The sequence below is a fragment of the Ceratotherium simum genome, chromosome 22 (genome assembly GCF_057802395.1).
Source record: "Ceratotherium simum simum isolate JZ-2026a chromosome 22, ASM5780239v1, whole genome shotgun sequence".
Lineage (NCBI taxonomy): Eukaryota > Metazoa > Chordata > Mammalia > Perissodactyla > Rhinocerotidae > Ceratotherium > Ceratotherium simum.
Window position 1 is genome coordinate 12,805,258 of NC_141921.1, and position 14,850 is coordinate 12,820,107.

At 39.8% G+C, this 14,850-nt stretch overlaps 1 protein-coding gene across 1 annotated transcript in view; it reads left to right on the forward strand.

Annotated features, from left to right (window-relative positions):
* The first annotated feature begins 1,032 nt into the window (after window positions 1-1,032).
* The window catches only part of PIK3R3 (phosphoinositide-3-kinase regulatory subunit 3), a 128,117-nt gene continuing 114,299 nt past the window's right edge, over window positions 1,033-14,850 (forward strand). Inside the window, exon 1 of the mRNA XM_004442031.3 lies at window positions 1,033-1,820. Coding sequence (XP_004442088.1) covers window positions 1,715-1,820 — 106 coding nt within the window. The 5' untranslated portion in view covers window positions 1,033-1,714. The remainder of the gene's footprint in view (window positions 1,821-14,850) is intronic.

Below are 14,850 nucleotides of genomic sequence, written 5' to 3' on the forward strand. Positions count from 1 at the left end.
AGAGAAACCAGGACGCGGCCCGGGAAGGTTGCAGGGGGGCCATGGGCACATCCTCTCACTGAGCGGTAACGGTCCTGCAAGTGGGTTTGGGGATCTCTGCTTTATTTGACAACTTATCATGGGGGTGGGGAGGGCTGTCCAAGGACGGTGAAGAGGTCTGTGGGGAGGAACTCTGCCCGGGGACCTCCTAAGGACCAGAAGAGCGCGCGTCCCGCCAAGTGACAGCACGCGCCCCTCTCGGTCCGCTCCCCTCCCCCGCAGCCAGTCTCCGGGCAGAGGTGATCGCGCCGGCCGGTCCTCCCCCTCTCCTCACTCGTCCGGGCCGACCGAGCCTCAGCGGGAGCCCCGCCTGTCTCCGGGCAGCTTGAGCCCTCGAGCGCTCGCTACAGCCTGTCAGTAACCGCCGTTTGCGCTTTCTTTTTTTTTTTTTTTTCCCTCCTCTTCTTTTCTTTCCCCCTTCTGCCTTTGTCCCGCTTAGTAACTGGGCTCGGACCAATCGCCGCCTCACCGGCCGGCGCCGGCTGGCTCCTAATTGGCCCGCTTGGTGCGCGCAGCCGTCTCCCGCTCCCTAGCTGGAGCAAGGCAGACAAAAGACGCAGGCTCTGGGCTCCGGCAACCGGGATCAGCCAATCACCGCGCACCTTGCCCTCTCTTCCCTCTCCTTCCCTCGCTCCTCTCCCTCCCCGCCCAGCTCGCGTGCTCCCGGCGCTGACTCCTGGCGCGCGGCCAGCGCCCGGGCCGTACCATTCTGATCGGGGCTGGGGGGAGAGAGGATGGATGATGAAGGAGCCGAGGCCTAGAGAGCGGTGGGGAGAGTTGAAAGCCGAGACGGAGGACAGTTTTCTGAACACTTTCTCAGGCACCTGACAGAATCCCAGTACGTCGAGGCGGGATAGAGTGGAAGGGAAAGCGGTGATGCTGGCTGTCCCCCCTGGTCGGCGAGGTTGGGTGGCGCCTCAGCGGGGGAGCGTGGGGGGCGGGGGAGGGTGTTCCCCTCCGCGCCGTTAAAATGAAACTCTAGTGGCTGGAGTCAGGGCAGAGCGTGAAGGGAGCGGGTCCTGGTGGGCTTGCTTACAGCCCGGCGGGAGCGCCCAGCCGAGCACAGCTAACTGGACTCGCCGACCAGCCCCAGTCCCGAGGCTGCAGCAGCTTCGGTTCCGAGCCCGACCGGATCGGAGCCCGAGTCCCGGCCCTTGAGGGGATCGCTCTCTGCAGACCAGTGGGACCCCAAAACTTGAACGCAATACCCAACCCCCCTTTTATGCCTTCCTTTGTCACTTCCCCACCTTCCTTCCAACGCGTTCTTTTTTTTCCTCTTCGTTCTCCCTCCCTCGAAGGACACAAAAGTGGCTTCCACGGAAAGATTTGGAGGCAGCGGGAGCTTTTCTCTGGAGAGCGACTGAGTAGAAGGGATTTTTGGGAAGCCGGTTTTTTAACACCTCTGCCCCCCAAGCTTCTCTGTACCTCTCTGAGGAGAAAAGCCCGTAGATTGAAAGTTCGGGGGACATTTTGCTGGGTGCTGTAGGAGGAGAGAGGGGGAGGAGGACTCCGTCCCCGTCGTGGTAGTTGGCTGGACTTGTACCGGCCGTTGGAAACCCTGAAGTACATTTCCGTGTGGGACTTTTACAGATATATATTTTTAGATTTTTAAATAGCAGATAAAAAATATATATGCTTTGTATATATTTCCTGACGACCTTCCCCTGACAGCGCGATGTACAATACGGTGTGGAGTATGGACCGCGATGACGCAGACTGGAGGGAGGTGATGATGCCCTATTCGACAGAACTGATATTTTATATTGAAATGGATCCTCCAGGTACTTGGGAGAAAAAAAGAATCTTGTGATGAGTTTGATTTGTGTTTAATGAGACCTTGGTGATGTTTTCAGGGCAGAAGTGTTCCTGGGTGCGCTAGCTTTGGGATGAGGGGCAGATTTGCAGTTAGAGCTGCCGGAAAACTGCTTCTGGTTTACACGTTTAAAGTTTGCAGTTAGGACCCTGATCCTATTGTCTGCGAGGGTGGGGGTGGGGGTGGGGGCTGGAGTGCGGGTGGGAGGAGAGACCCGTTTCTTTGATTTCTTTGCCTTTGCGTGTCGTTCAGGTTTTTGTCGTGCCCCCCACCCCTACCCCTCTTTTTTTCTTTTTCAATTCAAGATTCTTCTGCTTGCAAAGGATGCTTTATATCCTAGTCTTGAAGTCAGTCTTTCCCTTTGGGGGAATTCTTTACAGCTTGTCATTTCAGACGTTTGTCTCATTTGGTTCGTTGTGTTCTACCTTCGTTAACTTCTGAAACTGGGTTGCCTGTGTGATTATTCGTTTTAAAACCCCCTTTTTCTCTTGCAGAAACCAAATGCCAGTTAGTGATTTTCAGGGATTGGGCGTTTTTATTCAGTCATGGCCTTAGTCTGAGGTTTTTCTTCTCAGAATATAGTCGCTCAGAAAGATCTATGTGCAATATTTTATTACTCTTTAATTTATGGTGATTTAACTTAATTTATGGGATAGGGTTTAATGTAACTTCAATTAGAGTAAAAAAAGGAGGAACCTTCCTTTTTGTGTGTGAATATATGATGTGTACATACATGTGATGGATTCGAATACACATAATGTAAAGTATACATGTACTGTATTTTTAATTTAGAGCTTTGTCTGAGACCCTTACAGGCATTTTGTGTATCTGCTAGGAAAGGAAAAGGAAGGGAAAATGGAAAAATTGGGTAATTTGTTTTCTTTAAAGTCTACCCCATTTCATGATTATTAGCTTTCAGATTTTCAGACCCTGTTGGCAATTATAGACAGTGCTTTATGTAATGATTTTGAATAAGTAGAAGGCCTTTGTGACTCCTTATTTTTGTTGAGGGTGAATTCGCTGTCTTTTTAAATTGTGTTCTAGCAAAGCCTACAGAATAAATTGTGTGTCATTGGGGAACCTCAATTATTATAAGACTGTGTATTTTTGGAAACGTTTGAAAGGATTCGAGCTGATGCAAGTATAATGAAGTATAACTGTCTTATAGAATGTATGTAGAAATTATTTCCTGTGTCCTTGTGAACAGTGAATTACCCTCTGTTTTTTTTTTCGATTAGTCATAGAGTGTTAAATGATGCTGTATTAAAAACTAGTATTAAATCAACCTTTTTCATTCTTAAAGATCACTTAGAATTTTTTTCTTTTTCCTTCATTGTAGAGCCTTCTTTATTTGCTGTCGTAATTGTGACTGCAGTCCAGATGCAGCTTTTTAGTGTTTTGCAAAGTTTGTAAGATTTGCCACCCATCTATTGTGTGTTTCCCCCTTTGTTTCCCCCTAATGGTAAAGCATCATTTCGGTTAGATGCATTTGTCATTCATATAAATGGAAATTTAGTACATCATTGGTTCCTCTCCTGTAAAGAGTAAGGTTAATAATTCTAGATTTCTGTTATTATAAGAATTATATATTCGAACTGCCTTAGAATCATACTGTATCATATAGTATCTTGCCTTGCAGACATACAAAGGGAATTTGTTGGGCGGAGAGGTGAGTGGGGAGGAGGGGAGAAAATGAAGAAGGCGCTAATGTTTGAAAAATATGGGCCTAGTAGAAAAATATTGGCCAAGTTGAGGTGGGTTGTCCAAAAAAGTTGTCTATTATAATTATGTAGTGATGTGGGTCTTATAAGGTTGCATAGAAAATTCTGATCCAAACTTTGTGTGTTGCATGGAAATAAACTTTTGAGTTTAAAATGTTCATCCTTGAATGAAATTTTGCATATTGAGATTCTATTCAGAATACTGAAAATATGCATATGCTGTTCTTTATTACCCATTTTGTAGCCTTAATGTAGAATACACTTAGTTATTCTGACAGCTTTTTAAAAAGGAAGCACACTTGAGTATGCCAGAATGTTGCTTGTAAAGTGAATGGTTTTTATTGGAAATAATGTGAATGCCAACCTTATTTTGTGTGATAAATTAAGTTTTTGAAACATTTAAAACTAAGTAAATTACTAGCAAAGAGGTTGCAGCATGTCTTGTATCTGTCTTTTTCCTGGTTGCTATCCCAGATCAAGCTCTTATTATTTCCTTCGTGGACTGGTGTGATAGCGCACTGCTCTCCCCGTTTCTACTCTGTGCAATCCACAGTATTAACTAAAGTATCATCTGACGATTTATCTTCCAATGGGAAATCTTCCAGTGACTTTAAAAACCTTCCAGTGGTTTCCCTTTGCCTGCTGAAAAAAGCCCCAGATTGCTTACCCTGTCATATGAGTCCCTCTATTTTTGCTTCCAACCTGATTTTCCAGTCTATTCTCCTCCTAGAGTCCATCACAAGTTCTATGGAAGCGATTTTGTACTTGCTGTTCCCTTGAATGTATGCTTTTTCCTCTTCCTGGGATGCCTTTCCTTCCCAATGGTTACTTGTTGAAATCTTATATATGTTTAGGGCCCAGCTTAGATGCCTTCTTGGCCGGGATGTATGTTCCTTGATCCCTTATGTTAGAAGACATCCTTCCTTCCTTTTCCCTCCCTCTTCTAGGACTTCTCAGATAGAACTTCTTCCATTCTGTCTAGGGTAGCTTCTGCATTTATTTACGTATACTTCCCCCTATGGATTGTCTTCCCACCAGATTATGAGCTTCTTAGCTTACTCAGGGTCTTGCAAGTAGTAGACAATTTAATAAATATGTGTTGAATTAACAAAAACTTAAAGATCACCGTTTCTTTCTAGCCTTTAAGTGCTTTTCTGCTTAACGTCTTTGGTTACCTCATTCCTTGGCTATTGCAATAGCCTAGGGTTAAATAACTTTTGAATTAGACAGTTGTTGTCTTAGGACCCTTAACTGTAATATTAATATTCCAGTTTTTAAAATATTATTTTCATCTTAATTTTAGACTGAATCATAAATGCAAAATTGTTATCTATTATTGCTTCCGGGGGCTTCAAAAACTATTTTTCAAAGGTGTTTCCCTCCAGTCTATGTTTTCAAAAACGACTGTTACCATGCATCCTGAAGGTTTCTAATAACTGCATGGATTGCTACATCTACTATAATTTACTGACAATGTAAAGATTGGATCTGAATGGGAGTTTGATGTCTTAATCTTTATGTATTTCCCAGAAGCAATAGAAATACTGAACTGTTTAGATGAAACATAAAACTTTTTGTTTTGGAAATATTAAGGTTATTGTACGGAGAATTGCTTATGAGTATCTTGGTTAGTCCTGTTGTGATGGGAATTGGGATTATTCCATAACAGAATAGTTGCTGGATGGGCCTCTCAAAGCGCCCTGCCTTTGGTATGGGAGCTATTGGAGGGATTACCAATACATAGCTGATCATGGACTTGTGCCCAAAGCTTATAGATAGTGGTCTATTAGCTCACACTTTAGTTTTGACATTGTTATTGTTTTTATTTTGGGAAGATGTAATAAATGCTTTCTTTTTTAAATTAATGGATACAGTTCTTTTTAAGATTGTAGACTTTTTGTTCTTATCAGGACAAATTTCTTAAATTATTTTTAGGGCAGCAACATCTCTTCAGTAGTAATTAGAAAATTAAAAGTTTTAATTGTTTGGCAAAACATAAATATAGGAATGTCTAGAAAAGTGGTTCTCAATGTTTTTGGTCTCCGTACCCCTTTTATACTCTTAAAAAATTATCGAGGATCCCAAAGAGCTTCTGTTTAAGTGGGTTATATCTATTGATATTTACTGTATTAGAATAAAACTGAGAAATTTATAAAAAATATTTATTTAATTCATTTAAAATAATAAAGCATGACATGTTAATATAACTTTTTTTAATGAAAAAATAACTATCTTCCAAAAAACAAAAAAAGTGAGAAGAGAGGCATTGTTTTATGTTTTTGCAAATAACTTTAATGTCTGGCTTTTTCATCTTTAAAGTCTGATTTAATAGAAGACGTCTAAATTCCCGTGTCTGCTCTGGCATTCAGTCTGTTGAGATAGCACAGGTCATAGCCTCTGGAAAACTCCACTGTACAGTTGTGAGAGAATGAGAATGCAAAAGGCAAATAATGTCTTAGTAATACTGTGAAAATATTTTTGACCTCTTGGACCCTCTGAAAGGGTCTTAGGGACCTGCAGGGGTCTCTGGATTACACTTTGAGAACTACTAGTCTAGAAGTTACCTGACTATGTAGTTTGATGGCCAACCTAGTAAAGTATCTCCTGACTTTTTGAAGCCAGATGAAAAGATTGTTTCAGGAAATTTACTTGCTTACTCTAGCATAGGTGGTATTTTCATCCTGGTAAAATTTAGATTAAGTAACATTCTGATGGAGAACTAGCACCCTGGCCCTGTGGTTAGGGAAAGTATCTGCGGAGAAACACACTGAAGAAATAGATCACCTGCCACCGTGTGGTCCTTACTGTTGGCAGGTTGGGCATTCTACTTCTTGTGTTGAATTTTTCTTTATAACTCTGAACATTTGATGGGTTCATCTCTTATAAATGCTTCTCCTGTGTGTGGTGAGATATTTCTTTTTACGAGCTAGGTGTCACTTTTTAATGATATTGTAGTATGGGATGAATGTTAATAGAATCAAATGATGTAAAAGCCATGCCAATTTTTTTCTCATCTTATTGAAAAAGATTAGTCATTGCTTTCATTTAATATATTATAGTTTAGAGTATATCCAACTATGTTTCATTAGGACTATGGTGATTCTCCATTTCATAATGCTTTTTAAATTTATTCTCATCATTGTTTTCATGCTGAATACCTTTATGTTTTTCTTAGAATGTAGAAAAGATTGGACAAGTTTATGGTCACCATATATAACAAGGTAGGTAGGAAAATAGTTACATATATGTCTATGTGATACGATATAATTTTTATTGATGTTAAAGGGAGATGCAGCCTGAGTGTAGTAGAAAGAACACAGGCTTTGCAAACAGATGATCTGGGTTCCAAACCTAGCTTTGCTTCTTACCCTGCCTAAGGTTATATGGCTAGTACTTAACCTCTCTGGGCACCCATTTTCTCTTTTGTAAAATTGAACTAATACCCACCTTTCCGAGTTGTTCTGGGAATTAGATGTACTATATCAGTATCTAGCACAGTGGTTGGCACATGGTATGTACCCAGTTCATTGTAGCTTGTATCTTAAAGCATATTGATTACATATAATTATTGCAAGTCTACCTCTTTGGATACTCTTGCAGTCAATACCTTTTGAGCTATCTTGCCCCATTATTTCCTTCATCCCTGACGTTTAAACTGGGGCCATTTTGTTTTGGGAACAGTTCTCTAGGGTCTCTTCTAGTTATAACATCTCATGAGTCTATGGAAATGTCACTCCAAGTCATCCTTTCTTTTTAGTTTCTAATGCCGTTGTCCAGTTCCTCATCACCTCGCATTTGAAATGATTTGTAGTGAAGATAATAGTTGCTAACATTTGTTGAATAATTATTATATAGACCAAGAACTATGTTAAATGCTTTTGTATGTACTATTTCTTTTAGCCACACGACAACCTTATAAAATAGGCACTATTATTATCCCACTTTACAGACAGGATACTGAAACTTAGATGTGTTTAGTAACTTATTCAATGCTTCATAACTAGCAAGTAGCAGAGCAGGTCTGTCACTTGACTCTGGCACCCAGGTTCTTAACTAGTACCTCCTAACTGGTTGCTCTGTTTCTAATTTCTTCTTCCCCTCTGCCTTAAATTTATCCTGAATTCATCAGCCAGGTTAATCCTACTGAAATGTTATTTTCATTGTCTTGCCGCTCTACTTAGAAATAATCAGCAACTCTCCATTTGTTTTAAGTAGAGGCCATATTCTTAAACTTAGCATACATGATCTTTAGTAATATGGCACCAATTTACATTTCCAACTTAATTACTAATCCTCTATTCTCATTTCTCTTCTAGCCTAATTTCTTGCTATCTCCTGAATATACCTTGTTTATTCCCATCTCTACCTTTTGCTTATGCTGCTGCTTATATTAGATTATGCCCATCCCACCCCCACCTTCAAATCAGGATCTTTTGCCAGTCCCCATCCTTCTAGTCTTCCTCCAAAAATTCTAGCACTGAACCCCTTAATTATCTAGGACTATGGTCTATTATTTGACACAAAATCATGTATTATATTATGGCATTTAATTATTTCATGAATATAATTTATCTTCCAACAAGATAAGCTTTTTGAGATCAAGCTGTTGTATTTCTTTTGTATCTTTTTTTTTCTTTAAACACTCAGTGCCCAAATATTTTGTTAAATCTTAGGCCTGTGGATCCAACCAGCTTCATTTTGTGACTTAAATTTTAAAGTGTTGATATTGTTTCTTGTCAACATGTGACTTTTAAAGATTTTATTTATTTTTATTTTTTGCCCCCAAAGCCCCAGTAGATAGTTGTATGTCATAGCTGCACACCCTTCTAGTTGCTGTATGTGGGACTCGGCCTCAGGATGGACAGAGAAGTGGTGCCTCGATGCGCACCCGGGATCCGAACCCGGGCCGCCAGCATCGCAGCGCGTGCACTTAACCACCAAGCCACAGGGCCGGCCCAACATGTGACTTTTAAACTTGTAAAGATAATTTATTCTAACAAAGGAAATAATGAAAAAATGTAATACTTAATATTATTAGCAAAATTTTGTGGTTTTGAGTAAGAGTCACTTTTGAAATTTTGAAGAATTAGAGGTGAGTAGTAAAGTTTTGAAATTTTGTTAGGCTCATTTTACACAGCACTGGGACAGATGTAGATTTGAATTATCCAATGTGTTATTATACCAATTAAATTTAGAATGTGTGGGACTTGACTTGGGATAATAAGGTAAGGTCAGCCATGGAGCCTTATAAGATCAGTTTCCAAATTGTTTGCCCATATATGGTATATTTGTTGTTCTTTGTGCATATTTGTAAATTCATGTAAAGTGAGAGGGTTATCTTATTTTTTTATAAAAGCTAGGTCCAGTCTGCCAGATCATACCATTTTGCTTGTCGCCTGTCAGTATAAAAGCTGCCCTGCGTCCTGTGACTATGAGCCCACACAAAGCCAAAGTCAGTACCATGATGTCATACCATTCACCATTATCCAGTCTTGGACTTCCTGTGTGATGTTCTGTTTGTGGGCCAGATTAATTGTCTACCCTTGTCTAAGGGTATGGGGCAACAAATCCAGAGCATGTGGCTATGTAATCTAAAATACTTACAGTTATAGTTTTTATTTTTAAACTTAAGAAAAAATAAATTCAATCATGAACCAAAATTTAAAATTTGTATATAAATTGTTTTGGCGTAGGCCTTTATTGAAATGAATTATTTGTGCTAGAAAAATATTACTTTAGAGTCTGTTCTTTCATATGTATTATTCTTTTTAACTTTCTAACCTACAACAGAGTCACTCAACATGGTATAATTCACGTTGAATTTCTTATATGCATTTGTAGAATTAGCCACAAACTTTTTTCTGAGATTATTTCTGAGATGTGTTTCATAAAAAAGTGGTTAATATGTTTTGAGCTGCAAGCAGCAGAACCTAATTCAAAATGGCTTAAGAAATAAGAAATTTTATTTTCTCATATAATAGGCTTCAGGGTTGGTTGATTACAGCAGTTCAACAATGTCAATAAAAATCCATATTCTTTCCAAAGCTCAATTCTGCTCTCCTTGGGATTGGCTTCATTCTCAGGCTAGTAGCAAAATGGTTGTAGTGATTCCAGGCATCATATCCATATAGACACTTCTAAAAGAAGAAGAAGAAAGATGTCTCTTCTTGTACCTCTGTTTTCAGAGAGAGGAAATTTTCTCCAAAAACCTCTAGCAGACTTCTTTCACATCTTTTTGGCCAGAATTGGGTCATATGCTTATTCCTGAGTAGTCACTAATGGTTACCGTTGAATTAACCATGTCCATGCCTGAATCGGGATTGGTGTTGACTTTTCCCGAGGCATTGTATTGGGGAGGGATTCTGTTATGAAGGAAGGAGAGTGGGGTGAATGCTAGGTAGGCCGTCAACAGTGGACACTCTGGAAAGTAATTTGGAGAACTATAGCTCTTTTCAAAGTTCTTATCTTTGTGTTTGTAAATAAAAAGAATTAGCAAGTTATTTTTTTTTTCTTTTTCAAAACTAAAATCTAGTTGTGAGAAACCCATTTTCATTTTCTAAATTGGAATTCAAGGGTCACATAGTATTGAGAGTTAAATATGAGCCAATCTTTTCCTGTCTTTCTTGTCAGTTGCTTACTAGAAAATGAGGTAGCTAACTTCTCTGGTTGACAGTTTCCTTATTTGAGGCATGTAGGTGTTGGAATAGAGTATATTAGTATATCAGGTAAATGAGTGCAAGAGAACATTTTGTAAAACTATAAATTCCAAATTCCAAAGTTTAGTAAATTATGTAATAAGCTTGAGACCTCTGGAATGATTTATGATTTGAATGACCAGCCTTAAAAATTAGAACACTACTTTAAAGTAACCCCTACCTCATGTCTTTCAAGTAAAATGTACTGTGTAACTAAGTATTGACTTTTTCAGTATGTTCGAAATCTAGAGGCAGTATAGTGGGGTAGTTAAGAGAGGGGGCTCTAGAATCAGACTGCCTGAGTTCAGATTGTGCCGCTGCCACTTTCTAGCATGTCTCCTTGGGCAATTTATTTATCTTTTCTGTGTTTTGGTTTCCTCACCTATAAAATGGTGATGATAATGGTCCTACTTCAATAGGATTGTTGTGAGGATTAGTAAATTAGTAACTGTAAAGCCCTCAAAGTGGTAACTGGAACATATTAAGCACCCATAAATGTTTTTGTTCATGTATTAATTAATTCATATTTTTCAATACGTATTTGATTGCCAGGCACTGTTCTAGGTATAGCAGTGAACAGAATAGCAAACTCTCTGTATTCATGGAGTATACATTTTTAAAGAGAGGGGAGAGAGCAGAGAATAAACAAATTCGTAAGTAAAATACATAGTGATGGTGATAAATGATATGGAGAAAAAGCAAAGAACAAAAATAGAGAGTGCTGCATGAGGGAACTGCTATTTTAAATAGGAGGACAGGGAGGGCCTGACCTAAAGGAAGTGAGGGAACAAGGCTTGTAGATACATGAGAGGTGTAAGGGCAAGGGAGAGTGCCAGATAGAGGGAATAGTAGGTGACTTACTCTGAGGCAGGAACATCTCTGTCATGTATTCAGGAATTATCTAGCAGGCTGGTGTGGCTGGAGTGGAATGAGGGAGGGGAAAGTAGTAAGAATTGAAGACAAGGAATGGTGTGGGTGGTAGGGAGGACCATGTCAGACATTGTGAGAACTTCAGCTTTTAAAACTTGACTGAGATGAGAAGCTATCCAAGTGTCTGGAACAGTGATATATTATGATTCTTGGCTTAAAGGGATCATTCTGGCTGCTGGTGGAGACTAGGAAAAGATGAAAGTGGAGAAACTGGTTAGGAGGCTGTTGTAGTAAACAAAGTGAGGGATGATAGTGGCTAGGACAAGGGTGGAAGCTGCCGAGGTAGTAAAAAGTGGTTGGATTCTTTCTGAATATTATTACCGGTTATATAGCATGTCATTTCTAAACTGATTTAGTCACTTTATTTTCTAATTTCTTAGCTTTATATTTCTCTATATGTTTTAATAATTAAAAGATTTAACTTTTAAAATAATGCCAAAACTATTTATATATATATTTTATGTGTTTTTCTCTTTTTTGAAGTGTTATGATTTCTGATCTCTGACACCTGGGTGTGAAGCAGCATAATATGTGGCCTTAGTTATTTGATGAAGCTTACTCATGAGTTACTTTTATAAACGTTACTGTATAAATCTAGACTGTACTCTAATTTACTTTCAAAGGTAACTTTGAAAAAGAAATTATCTTAGAGTTCTTAGTTTCTATGGTGGGCTACGAAGAGGAAAAGAAATGAAAGAAGGAAACCATGCCATACATGTTTCGTTTTACTTTATGTGCTAAAGCTGTTGGTATATTAGAATAATTAAAATATATTTAGGTGTTTTTGTTTATTAGTGTAGTGCTTAAGTGCTTGAGTATAGACATTGCAATAAAATAGGGAAGTGTTGCTCACTGTTTAAGAGCTCTAGACTCAGGTTGCTGGCATTTCCAGTGCTAGCCCTATCTGCTTCTAGCTTTTGACTCTGGACAGTTCCCTAATCTGTATAGCAGGGAGAAGAATTTAGAACAGGTATCTGCTGTTATTGTTATTATTTCATTATTATTAAGTTGAGATGCTTTGTGACATATCTCCTCTCTTTCATTCAGAGGAAGCACCAGCCTGACATTTAAATTAAATTGAAAAGTAATTTAAATCTTTGTTCCAGCCTTTTAAAAATGCCAAAGGGATTATATTCATACCATACTGCCATACTGCTAAAAATCTGATTTCTCCATTTTTGATCAGTACCTTTGCATGGTTAATACCAAACTCTCTTCTCTCTTTTAGAACTTGCCAAAATCTCTCATAATGACTTGAACAGTCTCATTCTTTTTGTTTCTTTCTTCCCTTTCTCAAACTTATTAGTTTTTCTTCCAGGAGTACCTGTCTCCCTTTAAACTCTTTCTTTTGCCTATTTCATTACTCTGATCTGTATAATAAAGTCCAGGAACCAAGGGAGTAAAGAAAAGAAGCTATGAATACTCAGACAGCAACATTTTGGATTTTGTCACATTTAGCTGCTGTAGAGGGTATAACATGTTTTGGCTTTTAGAAAGAAGTATGCTTAGTTTTAAAAGGACAGTCAAGTGGTTCAGACCTGCTGCAGGACATTAGTTCAGGACTTGGGGTTTAGTCTTTCTCCTACTATTCATGAACTATAAAAGCAGCTGTCACATCTGTCTGACTGGGCCTCTCTTTTAATACCTAGGGATCAACCATGGGCATTTAGAGTAGAGTTGCCAGATAAAATACATGCAGTATGTCCCATGAAATATTTGGGATATACTTATACTAAAATTATTATTCGTTATGTTTCTGAAATTCCAATTTAACTAGGTGTCCTGTATTTTTATTTGCTAAATCTGGCAACTCTAATTTAGAGAGAGGCTAGACAGTTGACTAGACAGTATTTCTAGTACATTCTCTTTATGATGTTTAGGGATAGATGTATAACTTGATGTAGTGAATATCAGGATACTTGCAGTTTCCATAACAAAAAGTTCAACTCAAATTAGTGTAAACAAAGAGAATTTATAGGTTCGTGTAATTGAAAAGTCCAAAGGGAATGGGGGCCTCTGGCATGGTTTGATCAAGACTATCAGGCTTTGCCCTGTTTTTCTGCATTTCTCTTGGCTCTCCCCTGTATCAGCTGTTTTCTCAGGCTGGCTTCCCTGGTAGTACAAGATGACTGTTTTTGGCTCCTGGGACTATGTTTCCTCATTTCTGGGGGAGAAAAAGGATGCATCCCACAGATATAACACAAAAATCCTGAGCTTGATGCTAATTAGACGAGTCCTGTGTTCCATAGGATCCTGACTGTGTTAAAATCTGGATTCTTTAAACTATTAATTGTAGCTTTCTCTGTCTACACCAGTGGCTCTTAAACTTGAGTGTGCGTCAGAACCACCTGGAAGACTTGTTAAAACACAGATTGCTAGGCCCTACCCCCAGAGTTTCAGATTCAGTAGGTTTGGGGTTGGGTTTTAAGAATTTGTATTGTAGGGCCGGCCCCGTGGCTTAGCGGTTAAGTGCGTGCGCTCCGCTGCCGGCGGCCCAGGTTCGGATCCCGGGTGCGCACCGAGGCACCACTCCTCCAGCCATGCTGAGGCTGCGTCCCACATACAGCAACTAGAAGGATGTGCAGCTATGACAGACAACTATGTACTGGGGCTTTGGGGGAAAAATAAATAAATAAAAAAAAAAAAAAAAAAAAAGAATTTGTATTGTAACGAGTTTCCAGATGTTCCTGATTTGGCTGGTCTTCAAACCAGACTTTGAGAACCACCGCTGTGTCAAATTAGGGCCTCCTCTTGGAGCTGGGGAAGGGGTCAGTCCCACATAAACACTTTACCTGTGTGGGGAAGGAACAAGATACTTTTTTTGTGTGTGTGTGTGAGGAAGATCAGCCCTGAGCCAACATCCGTGCTAATCCTCCTCTTCTTGCTGAGGAAGACTGGGGCTGAGCTGACATCTGTTGCCAATCCTCCTCCTTTTTTTCCCTTTTTCTCCCCAAAGCCCCAGTAGATAGCTGTATGTCATAACTGCACATCCTTCTAGTTGCTGTATGTGGGATGCCGCCTCAGCATGGCCGGACAAGCGGTGCGTTGGTGCGCGCCCGGGATCCAAACCCGGGCCGCCAGTAGCAGAGCGCCCGCACTTAACCACTAAGCCACGGGCCGGCCCCAAGATACGTTTTGAAGAGATAATTACAATATCCACTAAAGAGAGGACTGCTTTTTTTTGCCTGTCCAGCTTCCTTTCCTTCTTATTTAGGTAACAGCTTCCTGATTTTTGTCTTGGAACCACTCTTCCCCCATTCTCAGTCAGTGTGGCTTGGGTAGAGTTGATCTAACCCGTTGGCTTTAAGCGTGGGCACATGACCCAGGCCTGGCCAGTAAGATCACTGCATTCACCTGGCCACAGTGATGAGTCCACTAGTTAATAGGGCAGTGATCTTTTTAATAGTCAGTGCACATTTTATATATTACTATTTACTGTCCTGGCTAGTGATATAGAGATGGCATAATCCCTGTCCTTAAGGAGCTCAGACTATAATTAAGGAATACCCACATGTAAGCAAATGCATGCAGTACTTCTTTTTGTAACTCCCTCCCTTTGTCCTGGCTATCATCTAATACACATTTCCATTATATACTGTATTACCCTCTTTATAGTCCTTAACCACACTTATTATTAGTTGTTTAGCGTCTT